Raw genomic sequence first — 21832 nt, 5'->3', positions numbered from 1 at the left:
ATATATGTAAAATACATACACACCAGTTATAAATTTAGTTCATTTATTGTGTGAATTTCAGGTTAATAGAACTTGCCTGCTTTTGTAGGGTTAATCCAGTAACTTAATTTGACTATTCATTGGGAACACACGCTCTATGCATGGGAGGAGGGCATATATACATACATATATACACATATATAAGTCATCATCCTGCAACATTATAACATATAAATAAACATAGGAGAAAATTAAAATGTACTATTTATTGACACATAATTTTCTAATAACAAGATTTAATCATTTTAATAAAAACAATAAATTATTATTTAATAAAATAGTTTATTTTTGGAGGTATTTTACACTTTTTTATTTTGTTGTTATGTAAAAGAGATTGAGTCCTCAAAAATTATAAACATTTCTCCTGAAGCCTAAAAATGATAGTTAACTTGCTGCTTTATTAGATTCATATTTATCAAAAAGAAAAAAGATATGTTTTAGTAATTGTGCAGTTAGTAGTGTAATTTGTTAAAAGCAAAAGTTTTGATTAAAAGTCAGCAAATAGCCAGTAGGTGTGTGTTAGAGGTGAACCACTAATACCTCTAAAAGACAATGAAAACTAGGAAAACTAACTGTGAATGAAGTACTGTTGTTCACTTGAGGATTTAAATAAGATATGGTCAATTTTGACACTTATTAAATCTAAAGCAGTTTAGCTATTATCTTTTTAAATCTCTGCTAACAAAATAAATATAAAACCATGTAGTGAAATAATAGTAAAAATGATGGTGAAGAAAATAGTGACGAATTTTTCATTCATAGAAACAGTGGTGTGTTAAAAATAGCATCAAAAGTCTCTGAAGAACTGTATTTTATTGAACTCAATATAGCAATCAAGACAAGTTTCAGAAGAATATTGCAATTACTGCCATTATAGTTCTGCACATAAACTTTCTGAACTATGATTATGACTACTAAACATAAATTTTAACTAATCACTCAGAGACTAAAATAACTTCAAAAACAAAATATCATTGAAAAAGCATCTTTAAAGTTGTTCCTTAATAATAGTAATTCAATTACTGATTTAATGTCATAGTATTAATCAATCTTTATTAGTCTATAAAATAGACATTACTACTTCTGTTTGAAACTATTCTAATATATCAATTTATTTTAAAACTCAGTATATCTTATCAATTATTTATTATGTTTATATAAGTATTTCCAAGTAAATGTTCTAAATGACTGTGCATGCTTATATATTTTTTATAAGATCACACAAGATCTTTGGTTATTCAATATATTTGTAAATAAAAAAGGTATAATATAATTTTGGCTTAAAGTTAAGACTATAATTTATAATTATAAATCATAATTATAAACCAGTCTCTTCTTGAGAAATGTGAGATTATAGGTATTGTTAGTTATGAATAATATTACATTATTCTATATTCCATAGCTAGATTTCATATGTTTATAGCTTACCTACTGCAGTACAAAGACCAATAGGATTTTTGAACTGTTTGACCATATTTTTATAATTTCTGTTATTAAAAAATGAGTTCAATAACTATTGTGAACAGGAAAAATATATTTGGTGAAAAACATAGAACTTATGAGATAGCTAAAAATTAAGTCATTATATATGTGTGTATATAGCAAGAGAGAGGGAAAGAGAGAGAGAGGAAACAGAGAGACAGGAAGGGAAAGAGAGAGAGAGGAAACAGAGACAGATAGGAAGGGAAAGAGATGAGAAACATCAACTCATAGTTTTGGTACCTTAGATGTTCATTGATTGCTTTCTTATATTTGCCTTGACCAAGAGACTCCAGCAAAGCCTGTGACCCCTTGCTCAAGCCAACAACCTTGGGCTTTAAGCAGTGATGGGATTCAGCATGTTTGCACCAATACCTAATTTTTTATTGAATTTGGGGAACCAATTGTTAAAATGGCACTTGTAATCAGGATTCTCTCTAAGGTGGGCACCTGGGCAGCCCCCTAATGTGAAAATCACAAATTTACATTCCTTCCTTTTTTAAAATATTAATCTGTGCAACAGTGTATTCTAAATGCCCAGAGTAATGTTCATTCCGTACATAGGTGAAAAAATTGCAAGTGAGGATGCCAATCAAGAAACAATATGGAAATATCTTAAGTTTTATTGTTTTGTCAGGTATTATTTAATATTTTTTATTAATATTATAAAACTCTTTTTTATAACATAATCTAGTTTTGTGTACTTCTATTGTTCTTATTTGTTCTTATTTAAGTATTAAATGCATGAAATAATAAACTACGTTTCTGTATATCATTTTTTATACTTAAAACAGTCAAAAGAACTGGTTGTTAACTTATTTGAATCCCATCACTGGCTTCAAACCAGCACGTTTGGGCTTAAGGCAGTGAGTCATGTCTATGACCCTACGCTCAATCCGGAGCCCCTGTTCAAGCTGGTGAGCCTGCGCTCAAGGCAGCGACCTCGGGTTTTAGGTTTCCAGCCTGGGTCCTCAGCATACCAGGCCGATGCTCTATCCACTGCGCCACTGCCTGGTCAGGCAAGAGTGATTATATATTTAAAAATTGTGTCAGATTAAAGGAAAGCCAAATAATTAGAAGTATCAGTTGACTCATTTCCTTTGAAAATAAAATAAGAATAAGAAATTATGTTGAAAATAAATTATTTGAGTACATGTTAGTTTTTAGCAATAGAACTCAATACTACAAATTGTATAAGTAAGGTATCTATCTGACTTAGTTCTATTTTGCTCCCTTTGGCCAAAGCCTCGTGGTTTGCACCCTAATCCTGGTAGTTCTCTTCCTATACACTAGAGGGAATTGTGACATAATTACTGTACTCTGGAAAGGGTGGGCAAATTGATGTCTAGGAAGATATATTTCTTATCAATGGTCTTAGACACCGCGCTTTTCCTCTTATTTGCATAAGAGCACATCTGATGAAGGCTAATCAATATAAACCATACTAGTTTTCCTTGGAATTTTTTTTATTTTCTTATTTTTTGCCTTATCACAAACTTCAAGTAAGTACTGTATTACCCCATGTATAAGACGCTCCCATATATAAGTAGCACCTTAATTTGGGGGCCCAAATTTTTTTAAAAAAATGTATCACATAAAGTTATTGAACTCAAGTTTTATTCATCATGAAATCCTCATCACTGTCAAAACTCCCATCCATTAGCTTGTCCTCATCTGTGTCTGACCTCGAATCACTGTCTTCAAAAATGAACGCAAAAACAAGCGCGAAAAAGGAAAGTGGGAAATGCAAGTAAAATAAAATCTACAACCACTGTATAAGACGCACCCAGTTTTTAGACCCCAAATTTTTGGGGAAAAGGTGCGTCTTATACATGGAGAAATACGGTATATTTTATGACTTCCCTTGAATTAGTATGTAATGCAAAAAAAAAAAAAGCCACATTAATAAAGTAATAATTACTAAATTACTGCGTAATCATTACTCTTTATTTAAGCTAGTTGCTGTTTTTAAAGCCCCAAAGTCTCACCCTCCAAGGTATACCTGTTGGGACAGAGGTACACACCCAAAAGAAATGTAAAGATCAGGTTTCAAAAGTTAGCACGGTTAAGGACCCACTGGGCACAAAACAATCCAGATTTTTACTCTCTAGCCCCCTTGTTTAGCAAAGATATATGCGTGACAAACTACTGATTAGAGAAAATTTCGAGTCTCTTTAGGATTTAAAGGTCAGGCTGTTTAGAACTCTTCCTTAAATTTTCAGCTGTTAAAGACAGTCTCTTAAAGAAGTGGTGAATTTTGGATCGAGACCTGATTGCAAATTCAGACTATAGGTTATATCATTGAATCCACTGGGAAATAAATAACTATTTTTAACCTGAATGTTTAAGTAGTTACCACAATAATAAACATCAGAACTTTCTTGTAATTGGTCTGGATTTGATTTTCTCTGAATCCTGAATGATTCATGTTACAGACTTCTACGTTAGTCATTCACAATTTATAAATGGCAACTTAACTTTAGTATTTATGAATTTCGATCAATACTCTAGCAATCAAAACACTCACCTTTTCTATTTCAATTCTTCCATTTCTTTTTCCTTCTTAACTCTTTCCAACACAGCTAGATCACTAGCGAACCAGTCTTCACTTGTGGATTTGTGATAATAGATTGGGAAGAAAAAATATCTGAAATTAGATTCTGAAGTTGGAGAAGTAAATGAATTAGGAACCTCTTTCTCTCTCACTCTCTCCCTCTTCCTCTCCCCCACCTTGTGTGTGTGTGTGTGTGTGTGTGTGTGTGTGTGTGTGTGTGTGCGCGCGCGCGCGGTCGTGATGGTGTTATTTACAGACATGCATCTTAAGAGATCACCCACTGCTCTGCCTTCATGTTTATGGTTCAGCTTCTATGCAGAAGCGCTTTGGCAAATGTGGTTATCAACACTTACGAGGTCTTAAGGAGATAAATTGCCTTATGGAACTTTAATAACAAGCTTGAAAGGAACAAAACGCCAAATTTACAGTTTGACTGGGTGCGCAGCCGTTTTACCTTGAATCTGAGCTCAGGGCGGGAAAGACTGAAAAGGGTAGAACCCTAAATATTATTTAGCCAGATTTGAGTGTTAACAAGCTACAAAGCTAGAATTGACAGCGAGTCTTTCTCTTTAAAGAACAACCACTTTTTCTCTGGGGAGACACGGCTTCTCTTTCACTGGGCTTCTGCTTTTCTTCTGAAACACTTTCATAATCTAGTGACTTTCCTTGCATGGGTGCCTGGGGACAGCTAATTTTTCTCGGAGGATAAAAAAAGTTACATATTGATCGCTGGTGCACGCGGTGTGTTTGCACCAGCTCGAGCAGAAGCGGGCGCGCAAGCGCCCTTGTATTCACACACTTACTGAAATACACATCACACTGCCCAGAAACACACACACATCCTTCTGCATCTCATTCACCCGGGTCCACGGAGAGAGAGAGAGAGAGAGAGAGAGAGAGAGAGAGAGAGAGAGAGAGAGATCTGCGCCTCCTTTGGTATGGGTATGTGTACGGTGCCAGTGTGTGTGTGTGTGTGTGTGTGTGTGTGTGTGTGTGTGTGTGTGTGTGTGTGTGTACAAAAGCCCACCAGGAAGACTGCAGCTATCTTACTCTGCAAACAAGCTGCGACTTCGGTTCCAGTGTACATCGGACAAAAAAACGATCACTGTCAAACTTTTTTTTTCCTTTAATTCTCTTTTTCAGAGGAAGACGGTGAAGGACCTTCACCCAGAAATCTAACACTCGGGAGGCCTGACAGCAAGGCACCAGGCACCGCCGCGGTAGCGGAGCGCAAGGTTCCGCAGGTCCAGCTGGTCTCGCTTCTAACTGATCTAATCAATGACTCTGAAGTGCCGGGGTTCCTGGCTCCGCCCCAGTCAGTCTTCCCTCTGCCTTCCATTGGGCGATGTCCGAGGAGGCGGGGCTCTGCTCCTCGCGCGGATTGGCTGGCAGGGAATCAGTATCAATGTTCAAGCTGCGGCGTGAGGTGAATAGAGTCAGTCAGCAAGAGGCGCTGGGGAGAGAGCGTGGGCTCGCCAGCCTGGCGGATGCGGCAGCGGCGGAGGGCGGCTGGGGAGACGCTACTCCAACTGTTGAATTTTCGCCTTTCTTTTCCTTGATGCTTTGCTTGCGGAGATGGATTTATTTGTTTTGAAGTCCGCACGGCTTTCGCAGGCTGTGAGGTGATCCTGACAGACACCAGAGATTGAAAGAGACCACCCGTGACAGAAAAGGAGTAAAAAATAAAAAAAATAAAAAAATAAACCTCTACAACGGACTGCACAATTAACTATGCACACCGGGGCTGGACTTTGTGAATAGAGAACATTGGGAGGAGAATCGTGAACTAAGATGCGGGGCTAAGCTGTGAACACTCACTGGAATCCTGATCCCCCCAAGACTCTGAAAGATTTTGGGGTTCCTCACGCCTAACCAAAAGGAAAGGTTTTTTTATTCTTTCATTTTTTTTGAAAAATAAATCAATAAATACACCTAGCAAACCAGACGCCTTGTTTTCCCCGAGCCTCGGACTCCGGCAGAGAGAGGTAGAGTAAAAGTGCTGCTGGATTCAACCTTCTTCCTCCCCTCCCTCCCTTTCTGTCGCTTTTTCCTTCTGCTCCAAAACATACATCTGCCTTCCCTTTCTCCGGAGTGAGTCAGAGAAAACGTTAGGAAGGAGCCGCAACTAATGTCTGTGAAGGAAGGACCGTGAGGCGAGAGGGAATCCGATTTGTTCCGCTGCCTCTGACTCACCCGGCAGATCCGAGCACCTGCATTTCTGGATGTGTCATTCCCGTAGGTCCGGGCGTCTCTAGACCCCGAGATAACGTGCAGACAGACGTGCGCCTGACATCCCCTCGGAGGCAGCTCCCCGAGGCGGGCGCCCCTGGCCGGGCTCGCGCGCTGCAGCCCGCGCCCCCGCCCTCCCCGAGCCGTCCAGAGACGTGCGGGGGAGACTGCAGAATGCATCACGCCAAACCTTGACGTGTTTCTTTCATCCGGCTCACTCTTACTATTAAATTTTTTTTTTTGAAAGAAAAATACCCTACACTTTATTCGCTTCAAATATTCACCACTTTGTATTGCTCGCCGAGGTTTCCCTTCCTAGAGACAGAGGACTGGGAGACAGGGCCGTTGGAAGGAGCTGCTGAATAGGAAGAAAAGCGAGGCACTTGACAGCCCAGCCCTGTGAATGCAGAGACTGTTTCCCTCCCAGGGAGAGACAGGGCGAGTGTGTGCGCGAGGACCGGGAGGTGGATCCCCCTGCCTCTCCAGTTCGCTTCCCCCACCCCCTTCAAATCTGCACACCCAACCAGGAGTTGCCTGTTGATTTCCTTTCGCCCGAGAAGCAGAGCAAACTGGAATTAAACTGCAGTGAGAGAAGAAGTCCTTGCTCGCGGGGAGAGGAGGGGATGGTAGCGGCGGCCGCCGGCTCCGCGCGGAGAAATCAGAGTGTGTGTTCTCCGAACCGAGGCGGAGACACATCGATACATTTCCCCCCTCCCGCTACACCCACGCTGCAAACGCCGATCAGGCTGTGGCTTTCTTGACTTTGGGGGAGAGCCTGTTGGGAGGAAGAGAGGGAGGAGCTTGGTGGAGGGAGGAAACTACAAATCGGGACACTAGTTCTTTGCGCTGCATTTCCTCCCTTCCTTTTGGCTGCTCGGAAAGGAGACAGAAAAAATACGCTTGGCGAGGAGATGCAGTCCGCTGCCGCCGCCTCAGCCAGAAACGCAAGATTAGATCTATAAATGCAGCAAAACACTGCCTGAAAACAGACCAGCCCCAGAAGCAAGCAGACATTTCACAGCTCTCCGGGGAAGCTTCAAAATATATCTGATTCTCTCGTCGTTGTTCCCCGTCCCCATCAATTTCATCGCCAGAGGCGACCAGAAACAAGTAAGGATTCCACTTTCCGATCTGCCTGGAGACACACCTCCCGCTCCCTCCCCCATCCACTGCGAGGAGTGTTCCGGAGGCTCCAGGCGGGAGTGGATTCGCAGCGCCCTAGCGGGAGCGAGGAACAGCTACGGATTCTAGGCTCGTTATTATCCCTCCCAGACTAGATTTACTTCTTATCGCCGGCATCGTCGCTCAAGTTTGAGTCGCCCTAAGTTCCGGCGGCAGAGACAAAGCCCCGGGCTGGCCCCCAGCCGCAGGGAGCCGCCGCCTAGCCCGGTGCCCCTGCAGCTCTGCTGCGCCGCCGCTGCTCGCCCAGTGCGGATGCTGTAGATCAACAGGTTCGGGAACTTACGCGGAATAACCCGAGACCTCCGGGTGCCGCAGCCCAGGAGCCGAGGGACAGAGGGACCCTCAGACTTGCGGCTGGCCTCGCGCGCGCATGCTGCGCGGGGGCTCCAGGCTGGCGCGCACCCCTCCGCTCTCCCCGACCGTCCGGCTGCTGCTGCCCCCACCCCACCGGTCTGGGATGTACCTTTCCATCTGTTGCTGTTTCCTGCTATGGGCCCCTGCCCTGACTCTCAAAAATCTCAACTACTCGGTGCCGGAGGAGCAGGGAGCCGGCACGGTGATCGGCAACATCGGCAAGGATGCTCGACTACAGCCAGGGCTTCCGCCCGCAGAGCGCGGCGGCAACGGCGGGCGCAGCAAGTCGGGTAGCTACCGGGTGCTGGAGAATTCAGCTCCGCACCTACTGGACGTGGACGCGGACAGCGGGCTCCTCTACACCAAGCAGCGCATCGACCGTGAGTCCCTATGCCGCCACAACGCCAAGTGCCAGTTGTCCCTCGAGGTCTTCGCCAACGACAAGGAGATCTGCATGATCAAGGTGGAGGTCCAGGACATCAACGACAACGCTCCCTCCTTCCCCTCGGACCAGATTGAGATGGACATATCAGAGAACGCGGCCCCGGGCACCCGCTTCCCCCTCACCAGTGCACACGACCCAGACGCGGGCCAGAACGGGCTCCGCACGTATCTGCTCACGCGCGACGACCACGGCCTCTTCGCGCTGGACGTCAAGTCCCGCGGAGACGGCACCAAGTTCCCCGAGCTGGTGATCCAGAAGGCACTGGACCGCGAGCAGCAGAACCACCACACGCTCGTGCTGACCGCCCTGGATGGCGGCGAGCCGCCGCGCTCCGCCACGGTGCAAATCAACGTGAAGGTGATCGACTCCAACGACAACAGCCCCGTCTTCGAGGCGCCCTCTTATCTGGTGGAGGTGCCCGAAAACGCCCCGCTGGGCACCGTGGTCATTGATCTGAACGCCACCGACGCCGACGAGGGTCCCAACGGCGAGGTGCTCTACTCTTTCAGCAGCTACGTGCCCGACCGCGTGCGGGAGCTGTTCTCCATCGACCCCAAGACCGGCCTGATCCGTGTCAAAGGCAACCTGGACTACGAGGAGAACGGGATGCTGGAGATCGACGTGCAGGCCCGCGACCTGGGGCCCAACCCCATCCCGGCGCACTGCAAGGTCACCGTCAAGCTCGTCGACCGCAACGACAACGCGCCGTCCATTGGTTTCGTCTCCGTGCGCCAGGGGGCGCTGAGCGAGGCCGCCCCGCCGGGCACCGTCATAGCCCTGGTGCGGGTCACGGACCGCGACTCCGGTAAGAACGGGCAGCTGCAGTGCCGCGTCCTGGGCGGAGGCGGGGCGGCCGGCGGCGGCGGCCTGGGCGGGCCGGGAGGCTCTGTGCCTTTCAAGCTGGAAGAGAACTACGACAACTTCTACACGGTGGTGACTGACCGCCCGCTAGACCGGGAGACCCAGGACGAGTATAACGTGACAATCGTGGCTCGGGACGGGGGCTCCCCTCCCCTGAACTCCACCAAGTCGTTCGCAGTCAAGATTCTGGACGAGAACGACAACCCGCCTCGCTTCACCAAGGGGCTCTACGTGCTGCAGGTGCACGAGAACAACATCCCGGGGGAGTACCTGGGCTCGGTGCTCGCCCACGACCCCGACCTGGGCCAGAACGGCACCGTGTCCTACTCCATCCTGCCCTCGCATATCGGCGACGTGTCCATCTACACTTACGTGTCTGTGAACCCCACCAACGGGGCCATCTACGCTCTGCGCTCCTTTAACTACGAACAGACCAAGGCTTTTGAGTTCAAGGTGCTGGCGAAGGACTCTGGAGCCCCCGCACACTTGGAGAGCAACGCCACTGTGAGGGTGACAGTGCTGGACGTGAACGACAACGCGCCGGTGATCGTGCTGCCCACTCTGCAGAACGACACCGCCGAGCTGCAGGTGCCGCGCAACGCCGGCCTGGGCTACCTGGTGAGCACGGTGCGCGCCCTGGACAGCGACTTCGGCGAGAGCGGCCGCCTCACCTATGAGATCGTAGACGGGAACGACGACCACCTGTTTGAGATCGATCCGTCCAGCGGCGAGATCCGTACGAAGCATCCCTTCTGGGAGGACGTGACCCCCGTGGTGGAGCTGGTGGTGAAGGTGACTGACCACGGCAAGCCCACCCTGTCCGCAGTGGCCAAGCTCATCATCCGCTCGGTGAGCGGCTCCTTGCCCGAGGGGGTCCCCCGGGTTAACGGCGAGCAGCGCCACTGGGACGTGTCGCTGCCGCTCATCGTGACTCTGAGCACTATCTCCACCATCCTCCTAGCGGCCATGATCACCATCGCCGTCAAGTGCAAGCGAGAGAACAAGGAGATCCGCACTTACAACTGCCGCATCGCCGAGTACAGCCACCCGCAGCTGGGCGGGGGCAAGGGCAAGAAGAAGAAGATCAACAAGAACGACATCATGCTGGTGCAGAGCGAGGTGGAGGAGAGGAACGCCATGAACGTCATGAACGTGGTGAGCAGCCCCTCCCTGGCCACCTCCCCCATGTACTTCGACTACCAGACCCGCCTGCCCCTCAGCTCGCCCCGCTCGGAGGTGATGTACCTCAAACCAGCCTCCAACAGCCTGACTGTTCCTCAGGGGCACGCGGGCTGCCACTCCAGCTTCACCGGACAAGGGACTAACGCCAGCGAGGCCCCTGCCACTCGGATGTCCATAATTCAGGTAGGAGACTTTTAGCGTAACTGGGACTTCATTTTACTGCTGACGTAGAAGCTGTCCTGAAACCTTTGGTCCAGGACAAGCCAGCCACACTGCCAGCAGCAGTGAGAGGGTTTTTTTCTTTTTTAAAAAATGAAAATGGTTTACACTTTGCCAATGCGTGTACTTTATCTATACATATCCCTTCTCGTGTAAATAGTCTAAAATCTACAAGATGTAAATGTCTTACTTTTGTTGCGTTTTTTTAAAGTTTATTTTTATAGGTTTAAAAATGTTAGTGTTCAACATTTATAGTTAATTTTACATAATTTTGTTTGATGGTCTACACTTTTTTCTAGAAGAAAGAATTCTCAGAGTAGAAAACAATTTTACTTAATTCACTTTAAAAGTGAATTTAATTTCATTAATAATATGATACCAAATGAAAGAAAGAAATGTGACCCAAATATTAAGAAGTTAACTACTTGACGTACAACATAACAACCACCTAGAATTCCAGAGCCTGATTCACCTCGAGCTAACTTTTCTCTAAGAACAAGTCAGCTCTGTATTTTAAAATTGTTTTAAAGGACATGAATTTTATTTCTTCTTTAGCTGAAACTGCAGCATAATGCATGAAGTTGCTTAAGCTTTGGAAACTTGACATTATGTCTAAAGATCTTTCAAAAGTTTGGATAAATGCCGACTCTGGCTGAGTAGCTCTGAAAAGTTGAAACTCATTTTGTCCTGTGGTTTCCCTGATCTGGTTTTTGGTGTCGTTGAGGAATGAGGAATGAAGAAAGTTCACAAGAGGGTCACGGACTCATTTGGGGTTGTTGAAAACAGGAGACAAAGTTGCACTGAAGGCACTGGTGCCAAAAATACTTCCAGAATGCATTTATTATGCATACTGTGTATTTTCTCTATATCTAAGTGATATTTAATATGTAGTAGATAGCATCATTTGAAGTTCTTGATATATGACAAAACTGACCCAATATGGATATAGATTCTAACAACAGGTGACTGAATTATGACTAATAATTGTTTATTTTATCCACTATTGTGTCACAGAAAAACTTATTTTTTTCTTATTATGAACGTGTGTTACTACAAATTTGATGAACAGTACTTGAAATTCAAAAGTGAGTTTCCAAGTGATACTTTGGGAGGAAGATTAATTTGGGGCAAATGAAAATAATTTGTTCATTATTTTATGCTTTGAAAAACAAATACCTTTTTAATGACACCTAAGTCGTGTTTTTATTATCAAAATAGAGTTTTAAAATTTCATAATCTTATCCTTTCTGAGATAAGTGTAACAAACACTAAAACTTAGCAAAACGTATTTTCTTATGATAGTATAATGTCCTTGTAAAACAGACTCTTGTACTTGATACCACTAAATATAAAAGTAGAAATTGTAGTAATATTAAATTTCACTTTTTACAGTATTTACTGTATACCGTATTCATGATTTTTTGAGATTTATATAAAACTAAACAAAAAATCTTCCCTTTAAAAAATTGTGTTTTCTATGGAAATCTTTATGTGACTGTGTAAAATTGGTATTTATGATCATCTCTTTAGAGGGAGATGTTAATGTATATACTTATAGATACTTTACAGTCATTTTACAAATGCACATGTTATATACTTTCTTATATTTTTACCATTGACAATTACAATGATATCACAGAAGGTTAATGATTAATCTTCCACTTCAAGATTTATCAGTTGAATTTTTATTTAGGGTCCATATAAAAATGAAGTTGGTGCAATCGAATTCTCAGCAAGCCTGATTCCTTGGTGATATTAGTGAGGAACAATCTTGGGTGGACACAGCCAGAAGGTTTTGAGGGACAGGGTGCTGGTACTGGATTAACATCATACTGTTCTTGAAGCTGGTCACTGCTGGCTGGCTGGCTGGCTGGCTGGATGGTGATGGTGATGGTGATGATGATGATTCTTCTCATTAACAGTAAAACTTGAGCTAAAGTAATCACACGAACACACGCACACTAAAACACACACACACACAAGATGAGAAAGAGATAGTTTAAACAGAAAACAGAAAGACAAACTTCCTTGACATTTCTTTTCTTCTAGAATCATAACCCATACTATAGAGACACAGAAAAAAAATGTTTTAATTTCTTGAAAAATTTTTTCTAAAGTGGCTCAATTTTCCATATTGCTCTTGTCCTGAAAATAATATAAATCGTTAAAACAAGCTTTTCCCCCCTCTACTGAAGTTTTGCAATTCTATAAGGGATGCTTTATAAATTTCTAGTAAGTTAATTTCTTTTTAAATATATCAGATATTTCTCAATACCTATTCTGGAGAATAGAGTAATTGACTACAGTGACCTTTCTTTTTCTTTATTTTTTAAATGACTGTGCTACACATATTTCATGCTAAACTGATATATTTAAATTATAGTGTTCAGGTATTCTATAATCTTGTTTCAAGTGCATTTATTAGTGGTTTTAACACAGCTTGGTGAGAAAATTTATTAATCTCATATGTATTTCTGAAGGAAGAATTTTAATCCATAAGAGTGTACTCGGACTAACAGTTACTAGATCTGGTTTATCTTACCATCTTGTGCATTGTTTAGAAGGTGTACAGTATGTTCCTATTGATGGAATGAGAAGTTTCTTAATTATTTGAGATACACTGATAAAGTGACATGAAATATAGAAACTTCAGAATTTATAAGACTCATGTTACAACTCAAATTAAGATTTGCTTAAATGTCAGGAGATTTTGTGTGAGTCGCAGAACCTAAAATTTTATGTCGAAGATCTGTATGTTCTTGGGCATAAGGATATTTTTACTGAATACGGATACAGAACAATTATGTAAGCTAAAAAGAGTGTTTTTTGAGAAGAAATTTTATTTCAGGTTTTTAAGAGATCTTATTTCAAGTTTCTCAACTGAAGTAAAGTCAGTTTATGAAGTATTTAAATGATAGACTAGTGATTAAAATATATCTTCAGTAGTGTGATTCAAAATAAAAGAGTGTTAAAATAGTTTATATTTATTTTAAAGCTATAAAATTTATTTTGAAAAATAGGAGCACAGAGCTTGTGATAGCTAAGGCAAATAGATTGTTATACAAATTTACAAAAGCACTTTTCATAGGAGCAATTTCCATATGAATTATTTCATATGTTAAAAAGGGAATCTAAAATCGAGTAAAGATCATCACTAATTGTCATGAGTAACTGCTAATCATGGCTTATCAAGAATTATTTAAGTCTCAGAGAAACTTCTCAACAGGTGTTTTCCACAAAGGCTTCACTGAGAAGGGAGGGAAGGCTGGGCACTTTTTACTAGTGGGAGTATTTCTAGTTTTGTTTGAACATCTGTTGTTTTCAGAATTTTTGGTAGAACCACTATAAGTCATTTTAATATGCATTTCAGAGAAGAAAAATATTGAGCCAGCAGAATAGGATCTACTAAAATAAAATTTAAAAAGAATACATTCTTACACTGTTTTTACAGTTCAATTTTAAAAGATTCACACTAGGGTTAACTTTAGATTCTTTGTTAGAAGAGAAAATTCTTTTGATATATGTGCATGAAGCTTTCAATAAAATAATTAAACACATGGTACATGTATAAATATAAAAGTTGAGACATAGAGGACTAAAGTATCATATAGGCAAGAGACTCTGTTTTAAAATGAAAAGGTAAAAGAAAATTTGTATCTTTAATAGATACATTTTTTCATTGTATGCCTTTATTCCCATTTCCCTAATCTCTAAGAGATTCCTGACAATAGGAATTCACGTGAGTTCCCTACATGATGATCTTCAAAACTTCACACTCAGTATATTAGCGATTTCAGTAACAAACACAAAATGTGTGAACATTTTTTCTTCATTTGTAATTTTGATTATATTTTTGTGCAGTGCTATACTAAGATGTCACAATTTTATTATTTACATGTAATCATTTCCATAAACTTCATATACATCTTATTTTTAAGGGTTATGGTTGGCTGAGTGAAAAGAAAATGTTTCTTTCTTACTACCTGCCTCCAGGAATGTCTTGTGCACTTGTCTTTCTAAAAAAATTTTAAAGATAAGATTACTACTTTAAATTAATGTGAGTACATAATCATAAAACTTTTCTTTCTGTTTTAATGTATATTAAAAGTAGTACAAATAAAGTACAAATAAACTTAATTAAAAAGATAATCAGCCTTTAAGGTGTTTTGACTTTCTTTACAGAACAGTTTAAAATGCTAATTATTATATTCATTCTTAATATATTGTTACTTTTACTCTTAGTTTTGTGTACGCCCATAAACATATGAGCTCCAATATAAATTTGTGTGCATTTCTAAACTTTACAAGTAAATGAAAACACAAAAATTGTAATTTTAAAATTATATAAACTAGAAACCTGAGACTCTTATTTTTAATACTAGTTGATATAACTACTCCTATGGTAATAACATTTTCAGCCATTTGTTTTTAATTTTCAAAATATCAGCTATGTAATACTTATTCTCACACTGAGATGATAATCTATCAGTCTTTTATAAAAGTAAAAGTAAGGTAATATGAAGCTTTACTTGGGTTCTATGAGTGAGTTCTATAATTTTATTTGAATTTTATTATTTTACTTGCATTCTATTTAGAAGTTCATTAAATATTTTATGTAAGTCTACATGGAAGATTTGAGAATTTAATTCTTGATATCTTTATGTTATTTAAAGCTGGGTGAAATCATGAAAAATATCAGGTCATGGAAAAATATAACTTACAATTTTTATCTCAACTTCTTGAACGTATTTTTTAATCAAGAAAAACATTTCTATGTTTTAAACATTTCTTTTAGCTTGTGACTATACTGATCAAGCCATACCAAAACCTGTCATATTATCCAGAAAATTCTCTCTATACAGTTAATATTATCATATACATTATTCATCTTTTTACAATTCATAAATATAGGTTTATATGTGAAGTTAAAAAATGAATTATTCTTAAAATTTTAAATATCATCTCTATTAATAAAGGACTATGAAGTGTACATATTTTAGATTTTTATTTATTTATTCACTTTTATTAGAAAGAGAGAGGAAAGAGACAGAGAGAACAGGGGGATATCAGGGGGTGGAGCAGGAAGCATCAACTCCCATATGTGCCTTGACCAGGCAAGCCTGGGGTTTCGAACTCGCGACCTCAGCATTCCAGGTCAATGCTTCATTCACTGCTCCACCACAGGTCTGATTGAAATATACATATTTTAAAAGAATTCTTAAATATCTACAGATAAATATTATTACTATTTTAAAATATACTCTTTAACTTGATCACATTTCACTACCATTTTCAGTTTTCAACTTTTTATTGTGAGTGCTGATGTAATACTATGAAAAATAAATATATTTATAAAGTAAATGATGTAAAATTTTTTGGAAAAATTAAGTATGTATGTATATATGTATCTGTGGCTTTATATTTTTAGTATAATGTATATAAATACGTAAACACAGATATTAGCCCATTTTTTACTTTATTAGTTCAAAGAAAGTTCTCTTTTGAAAGATGAACTCAAACCTTTTTCTTTCAAAATATGTTAAAACTTGTTGATTTTACTGTTTTCTTAAAGTAGAGCCAGTCATTATAGAGAAGAAGGAACAGTTGGCCTTCAGTGTAGTTTATGCAGATTAACATTAAAAAAAAAATCTCATGCAAGTTTCTGATTCTTCTGGAGGATGGTAGGATTGCTGTAGGTACTGTCAAGATATGTGCTATAAGTCCGATGATGAAAGAACAGGAAGAAGATGAAACCATTAGAACTGGACTCATGCCAATTAGGAAGCAAAACTTAACTCCCTTATGCTGAGAAGTCTTGCAATATACTCAATAGTGGGTAAATTCTTACAAATGCACCTGCTAATTATGATATTAGTTATTGTTCCAGAATGTATTCCCTTCTGTGATACTTCTGTTTAATAAATCTCATAGGGCATTATCTTAAAGTCATGTTCTAGTTAAGCCATTAAGGAAGGATTTTCTTTCTTTCTTTTTCTTTTTTGTATTGAATTCCTTCAACCAGTTACTATATTTGTTAGAGAACAGCATAAAGGTCATTTCTATCAATTTGAAGATAGTGTGACTTCTGTCACCTACTTACAAAATACTTTTAAACTTCATCAAACCTACACTAATCTATTGGCAACCTGTTTTAGTCAAGGAGACATTGATGAGCATTTCTTTCAATGGCCACAGAGTATTTTACAGTTAGTCATAGCTTTCACCACTAGCTTTGACAGTGATATATTGCTATCTTTTGTCTCCTGAAATAAATTATCTATAATAAAGAAGTCCTTAATGACATCAACATTTCTTGCTGTGACTAAGCAGAAGCTTACTAGTGCCTGCTTGCAACTGCACAAGTATAAGTTCAATATTTGTAAGGTGAAGCTAAATAAATCAATATAACAAAATACAGATGCAAATTGAGGCTATGTGGGTGGCATCTTTCACTAGTATACACCAGTTTTTTTGAATGAGAGACTGTACCATTGGTTTCAGACAGTGTTTAAGAGAATCTATTGATATACATGTGACTTCTATTTGTCTGGTCTTAGTGACGGTCTGATTAGTGGTGCTTGTAGGCCTTGCCCTGGATCTATTCCAAGCAGTTTTATTGTAGTGAAATGGCTCTTCTAGGTCATTGAGTGTCTAGCATAACTCTGCTGAATATGATTGGCACGTTTGCATATATTTATTTAAAAAATAAGGCAGTTAAACAGCATAATTATAGGAAGAAAAATCATAACAATAAAAGACAATTTAAATTAACAAGCTTTGTGACCAAAGGATAAATACAGGTTGGATAAATGAGACTTTAGATGTAACTAATCTACATAAATAGACTTTGGTCTGATTAGAGAAATGGAATATATTAAAATAATTAAATGTTATTAAAAATGTATTTTCTACCAGTTATTTTGAAATATTTAAAGACCCATGTTATTTTGTTTCTGTTTCTGTTTAATAAAATAGTTGAGAATCATATTTATGTTGGATGAAAAATGAGCAAGGTAAAGATAAATGTAATCTCGTAAGCTTCTCTTTGGTTCTGGAATATATCCTGTGTGAATAATATTATTTTTTAAACTTGTAATGTTTTTGAATGATTTTTAATTAGTGGTACAAATTAAAGGGACCATTTGAAGGACAATTTTTTGTTTACTGTTTTTATCAGCAAAAAGCAGCCTTTCTGGAATTTGTAAGCCAGAGCACTAACACTATTTTAAGGTTTCAAAGCTATACATCTATAATTGTTTTTCGATATATACTATTTTTAAGAGATACTGGTTATATGCTTATATATTTTATTACTATATAATGTAGATAATGACTTTATATGCAAAAAGGTTCTAATACTACTTTAACAGCATATACTGTATGTATTGAAGTAACAGATTTAATTTACAATGTGACTGATTTCTTTCCAACAACTGGGTGCATTAGATACATTTTTTCAAGCTTCTCTTAGTGAAAACTTTAAAAAAATGTAATTTAAGCCTAAATCATCAATTAGTATATTTCTTTTCAGTATTTCTGCCTGACTCCTTAATAATTATTGCTAAATAATGACTAGATTGTAATTTTACCTAGAATTTTTATGTCTTCTAATTCAATGAAATATATATATGTCCTACATTGCCATAGCTTACTTTTATAAAGCAAAAATGCAACAGGTATTTTATTGTAGGCAGAAAATGTTCTAAGATCCAAATATCTTTCTTATTTTTAAGCCTAGTTTTAGATTACCAGTGTCTTAGATAAATTCTAACTAGGTATTTATTTTCACTAAGAACACATGCATCGGTTTTGAAACCTAAAACTATAGTTTTTAACTTTAAGATATAATCTTCCTTTTCAATTTACAGACTCCAATATTAATAAGTTTGCTGAAAGCTGTTCGTTTTATTTTTCACACAGTATATTTTATCAGAGAATACCGAGATTGCTTTATGACTGAATATTATATTAGATAGATTTTTTTGTTATTTTACCAGAGCAATTGCATATGCAGAATAGATAGTTATTAAAAAAAAAAACTTACCTATGAGTATCACGAAGGATTATTTAAGTATGGGGTAAAGTGGTTGATCTATGCTTTTACTGATTCTCCATTTTAGTAGATAAGACAATGTCAAGAAATTAGAATGTTTGAGAAATAATATGTTTAAAATCTTAACAAAATTTACTTGGAAAAATTATAATTTAATATTTTGGGGGGAAAGAAATTAGCTGCAAATGGAATTATTTTCAAGCTCAAACCTGATAATTAAAGATTAATGCCAAATCTGTATGCAGATACTGTGATAACTTTCTCAACAGCCTTAAAACAATTTGCTTTAATTTTATAGTTTTGTCAGCAAAAAAACAAGAATTATTAGTCTCTAAATTATTAGTTTTTAAATATTGATAAATTTTAATCAGTAACTTGTTGTGGTATAACATTCTATTTTGCTTTTTGAATTCTGCGTCTATTTTAAAACAATTTTTACCAAATCTACTTATTGCATTAAGAATGTGAATTAGGGGAGTTGGAAATGATGGAAAATAAAAGAGACATCTGTCTTTATTATCATTATCATTAAGATAAAATTAAAGGTTATAACACTTGCCTTTAAATCAAGGCAAGACACTTGGTTTCTTTATTATTATTTTCATCTTAGCATCACTTTGTGTTGCATTAACAAATTATTTTTTTTTCTTTTTGTTTTATACCAAGGCCTAATTTCTTATTTTAATCTTGGTTGATTAAGTCAGAACTTGCTGGTTTAAAAGAAGGTTTAGTAAAACATTGCCTCATATTTGGCATGGGTTGTAATTTTAAAAAATAGTGAAAATATGTTGGTGTTAATACATGAGTCTAATTTTAATAATATAGAAGATTATTGACAGCATATGTATGTAAAATAGCAAACATACTTTTAATACAATGAATAGATTAAAAAAAGAAAGTCTACCTTGAAGGTTCAGTATTGGCAGATACACGGATAGTAGTAATTATTAGCTAAATTTCCAGATCCTGACCTCCCAGGAAAGCTACTATTTATCTCTAGATGATAATAAGACAGGAAATAAGAGAACTGCCCTATTAAACCAATAATACTCACAGGAATTTGTAAGGGTTATTGGCAAAAGTCTTTTCTACAGTGTGGTCCTAATATAAGATGTACCAGTACCAACAAATGAGGCAATATGCCTAATTGAAGAGAAACTAAAAGACAAGGAAAACATTTAAGGAAACTTTTTTCCCCTGATTTTCGGCAATAGACTTTCCATGATTTTTTTTTATAATCAAGACAATTACATAGTAATTTAGGTTAGAATGCATGCCCAGTTCCCCATCTCAAAACTCAATTTGTTACCACCTGTGGCTATTTCTATTAAAAAAAAAAAAAAGAAACATAATTACTATGAGTCTCAGCAGTCTTAGAGTAAATTTTTGCAATTACAATACCTCCCTTGGGCAGATGTGTGAAAAAGGCAGATTAATTCCTGCCAGGATCTTTCTGTTCCTCGTGCATTTTTGGATTTGGTGTTGCCTGCTTATTAGAGTGACTCTGTTTGCTATAGTTAAAGGTTATGTCAGTGTTTCTATAGTAAATCTCTAGAAATAAAGATCCACATGTCAAGGCTATTAAAATTTGCCTTAGGCAAAAAGTTGACATGTAAAGTTTTAGCAAAGGAGTAGATAATATTTTCCATTGTGCTCCTCTGTTGCCTGGTTAAGATTGAAGTAAATGGTAGTAAGACAATTTGGCAGTGTTGAGAAAGAAGGACTTCGACTGGCAGGTAAAAAGAAAATTGCAGTTCTTTAAACTATGAAGTAATATCTAATCAGCAGAAATCAATGAAAGTATTTCATCTATGCTTGATTCTAAAGCCACTTAATGCATAAGAATTTTACAGGGCCATAATAAACATATTGAGACTGAGTAACAGGTGATTTAACACATTACCGATTTCTATTTATTTCTTCTTTGGGTTGTGGTGTATAACCTCTATTCTTAATAAAGATCTAATTGATCTACATACAAAATAATGAATGTAATTAAGTCTATACAGTTTTAAACTCTTGGATCAGTGTTGTGACTATTGGTAAAATTAATTTGTCACAAAGCAGTTGAGATAACAGAGCACTTGAGGACAGGGGCCACATTCATCTTGTTTTTCCCTGTAGTTGAGAGAACCTCACAATGGTTTCTAATACATAGTAGGCACTTAAAAATTTGAATTCTTTATAATTTTGTTTGACCACTGATTAAATACAAACCGGAGCTCAGAATTCAAACCTAGAAATTACTAAGGACAAAGTCTGAAATATTATTTACATTAAAATGTTGAAATAATTACATGCTGGTAAATAATTTATTTGATGGTGACATATTTTGATAATTTATATTATAATTGTTACCTTTTAAATAATTGCAATAAAAATTCCTATAGAATTCTATAGATCATATTACAAGTTTATAAAAAAAACATGTGATCAAGGTTTCTAATTATAAGCATCAACTTTCACAGAATTTATTTTACATATATGTACACATATACATATATATGTATATAAGCATATATATAAATGTATACAAAGTAAATCAACAGAAAATAGTATTGTTAAGTGCATATATTTTATCTTTACTGTCATTCCTTGGTTTGGTTTCTAAAATATTGAAACCATACAACTTAGATGGTTTTAACTATTTGTTAAGGCTTTAAGAATCACACAGCTTTAGTAAATTTTTAAAAAATTAAATGTGATACTTTTTATATGTTTAAGATTCTTATACTTATGGAAACTTTCCATAATTACTTATTTTCTATATGATTTTTTTGATGAAATGAAATTATATATAAATTATTAATAGTTATTTGGGGATTGCATTTGTTTATATTTGTTGACATGTATTTTATGGTATAATCACTTTGGCATCAACCAATTTATAACCATTAATTCAATAAATAAAAATGAAATAGTTTAAAAAGCCTGTAACTATAACAATTTTCTTCTTTTAAATTATTCTAGGACTTAATTACTATATATATCTAAATTTTAAATTTTAATTACAAAATTTGTAATCAAACTGTAAGGGGGGATGATAGTATAAAGGCTTCAATCATAATAAACTTTCAAAGTGTATGAAAACACAGTTATCGTTATCCCCACTTGCCAGAGTAGCTGGGAAACAAAACAAACAAAGGAAAATAATATAGGAAGGAGCCTAGAAATGTAAATGTAAGAAGTTTGGGATTTACTGTTAGTTAACATTCAAAAATCAAAGAAAGACTTT

At 37.9% G+C, this 21832-nt stretch overlaps 1 protein-coding gene across 4 annotated transcripts in view; it reads left to right on the top strand.

The window, feature by feature from the left end:
- The first annotated feature begins 5340 nt into the window (after positions 1-5340).
- PCDH17 (protocadherin 17) overlaps positions 5341-21832 on the top strand; it is a 94479-nt gene continuing 77987 nt past the window's right edge. For 2 of the 4 annotated variants that reach the window (XM_066380806.1, XM_066380809.1), the window contains exon 1: positions 5341-10508. In XM_066380806.1, the coding sequence (XP_066236903.1) occupies positions 7854-10508 (2655 nt within the window). In that variant the 5' untranslated portion in view covers positions 5341-7853. The remainder of the gene's footprint in view (positions 10509-21832) is intronic. The other 2 variants (XM_066380805.1, XM_066380807.1) reach the window with 2 other exon arrangements.

This window comes from Saccopteryx leptura, chromosome 4 (genome assembly GCF_036850995.1).
Source record: "Saccopteryx leptura isolate mSacLep1 chromosome 4, mSacLep1_pri_phased_curated, whole genome shotgun sequence".
NCBI lineage: Eukaryota > Metazoa > Chordata > Mammalia > Chiroptera > Emballonuridae > Saccopteryx > Saccopteryx leptura.
Note: the sequence above shows the minus strand (reverse complement) of the source record. Positions and strands in the feature narration are given on the sequence as shown.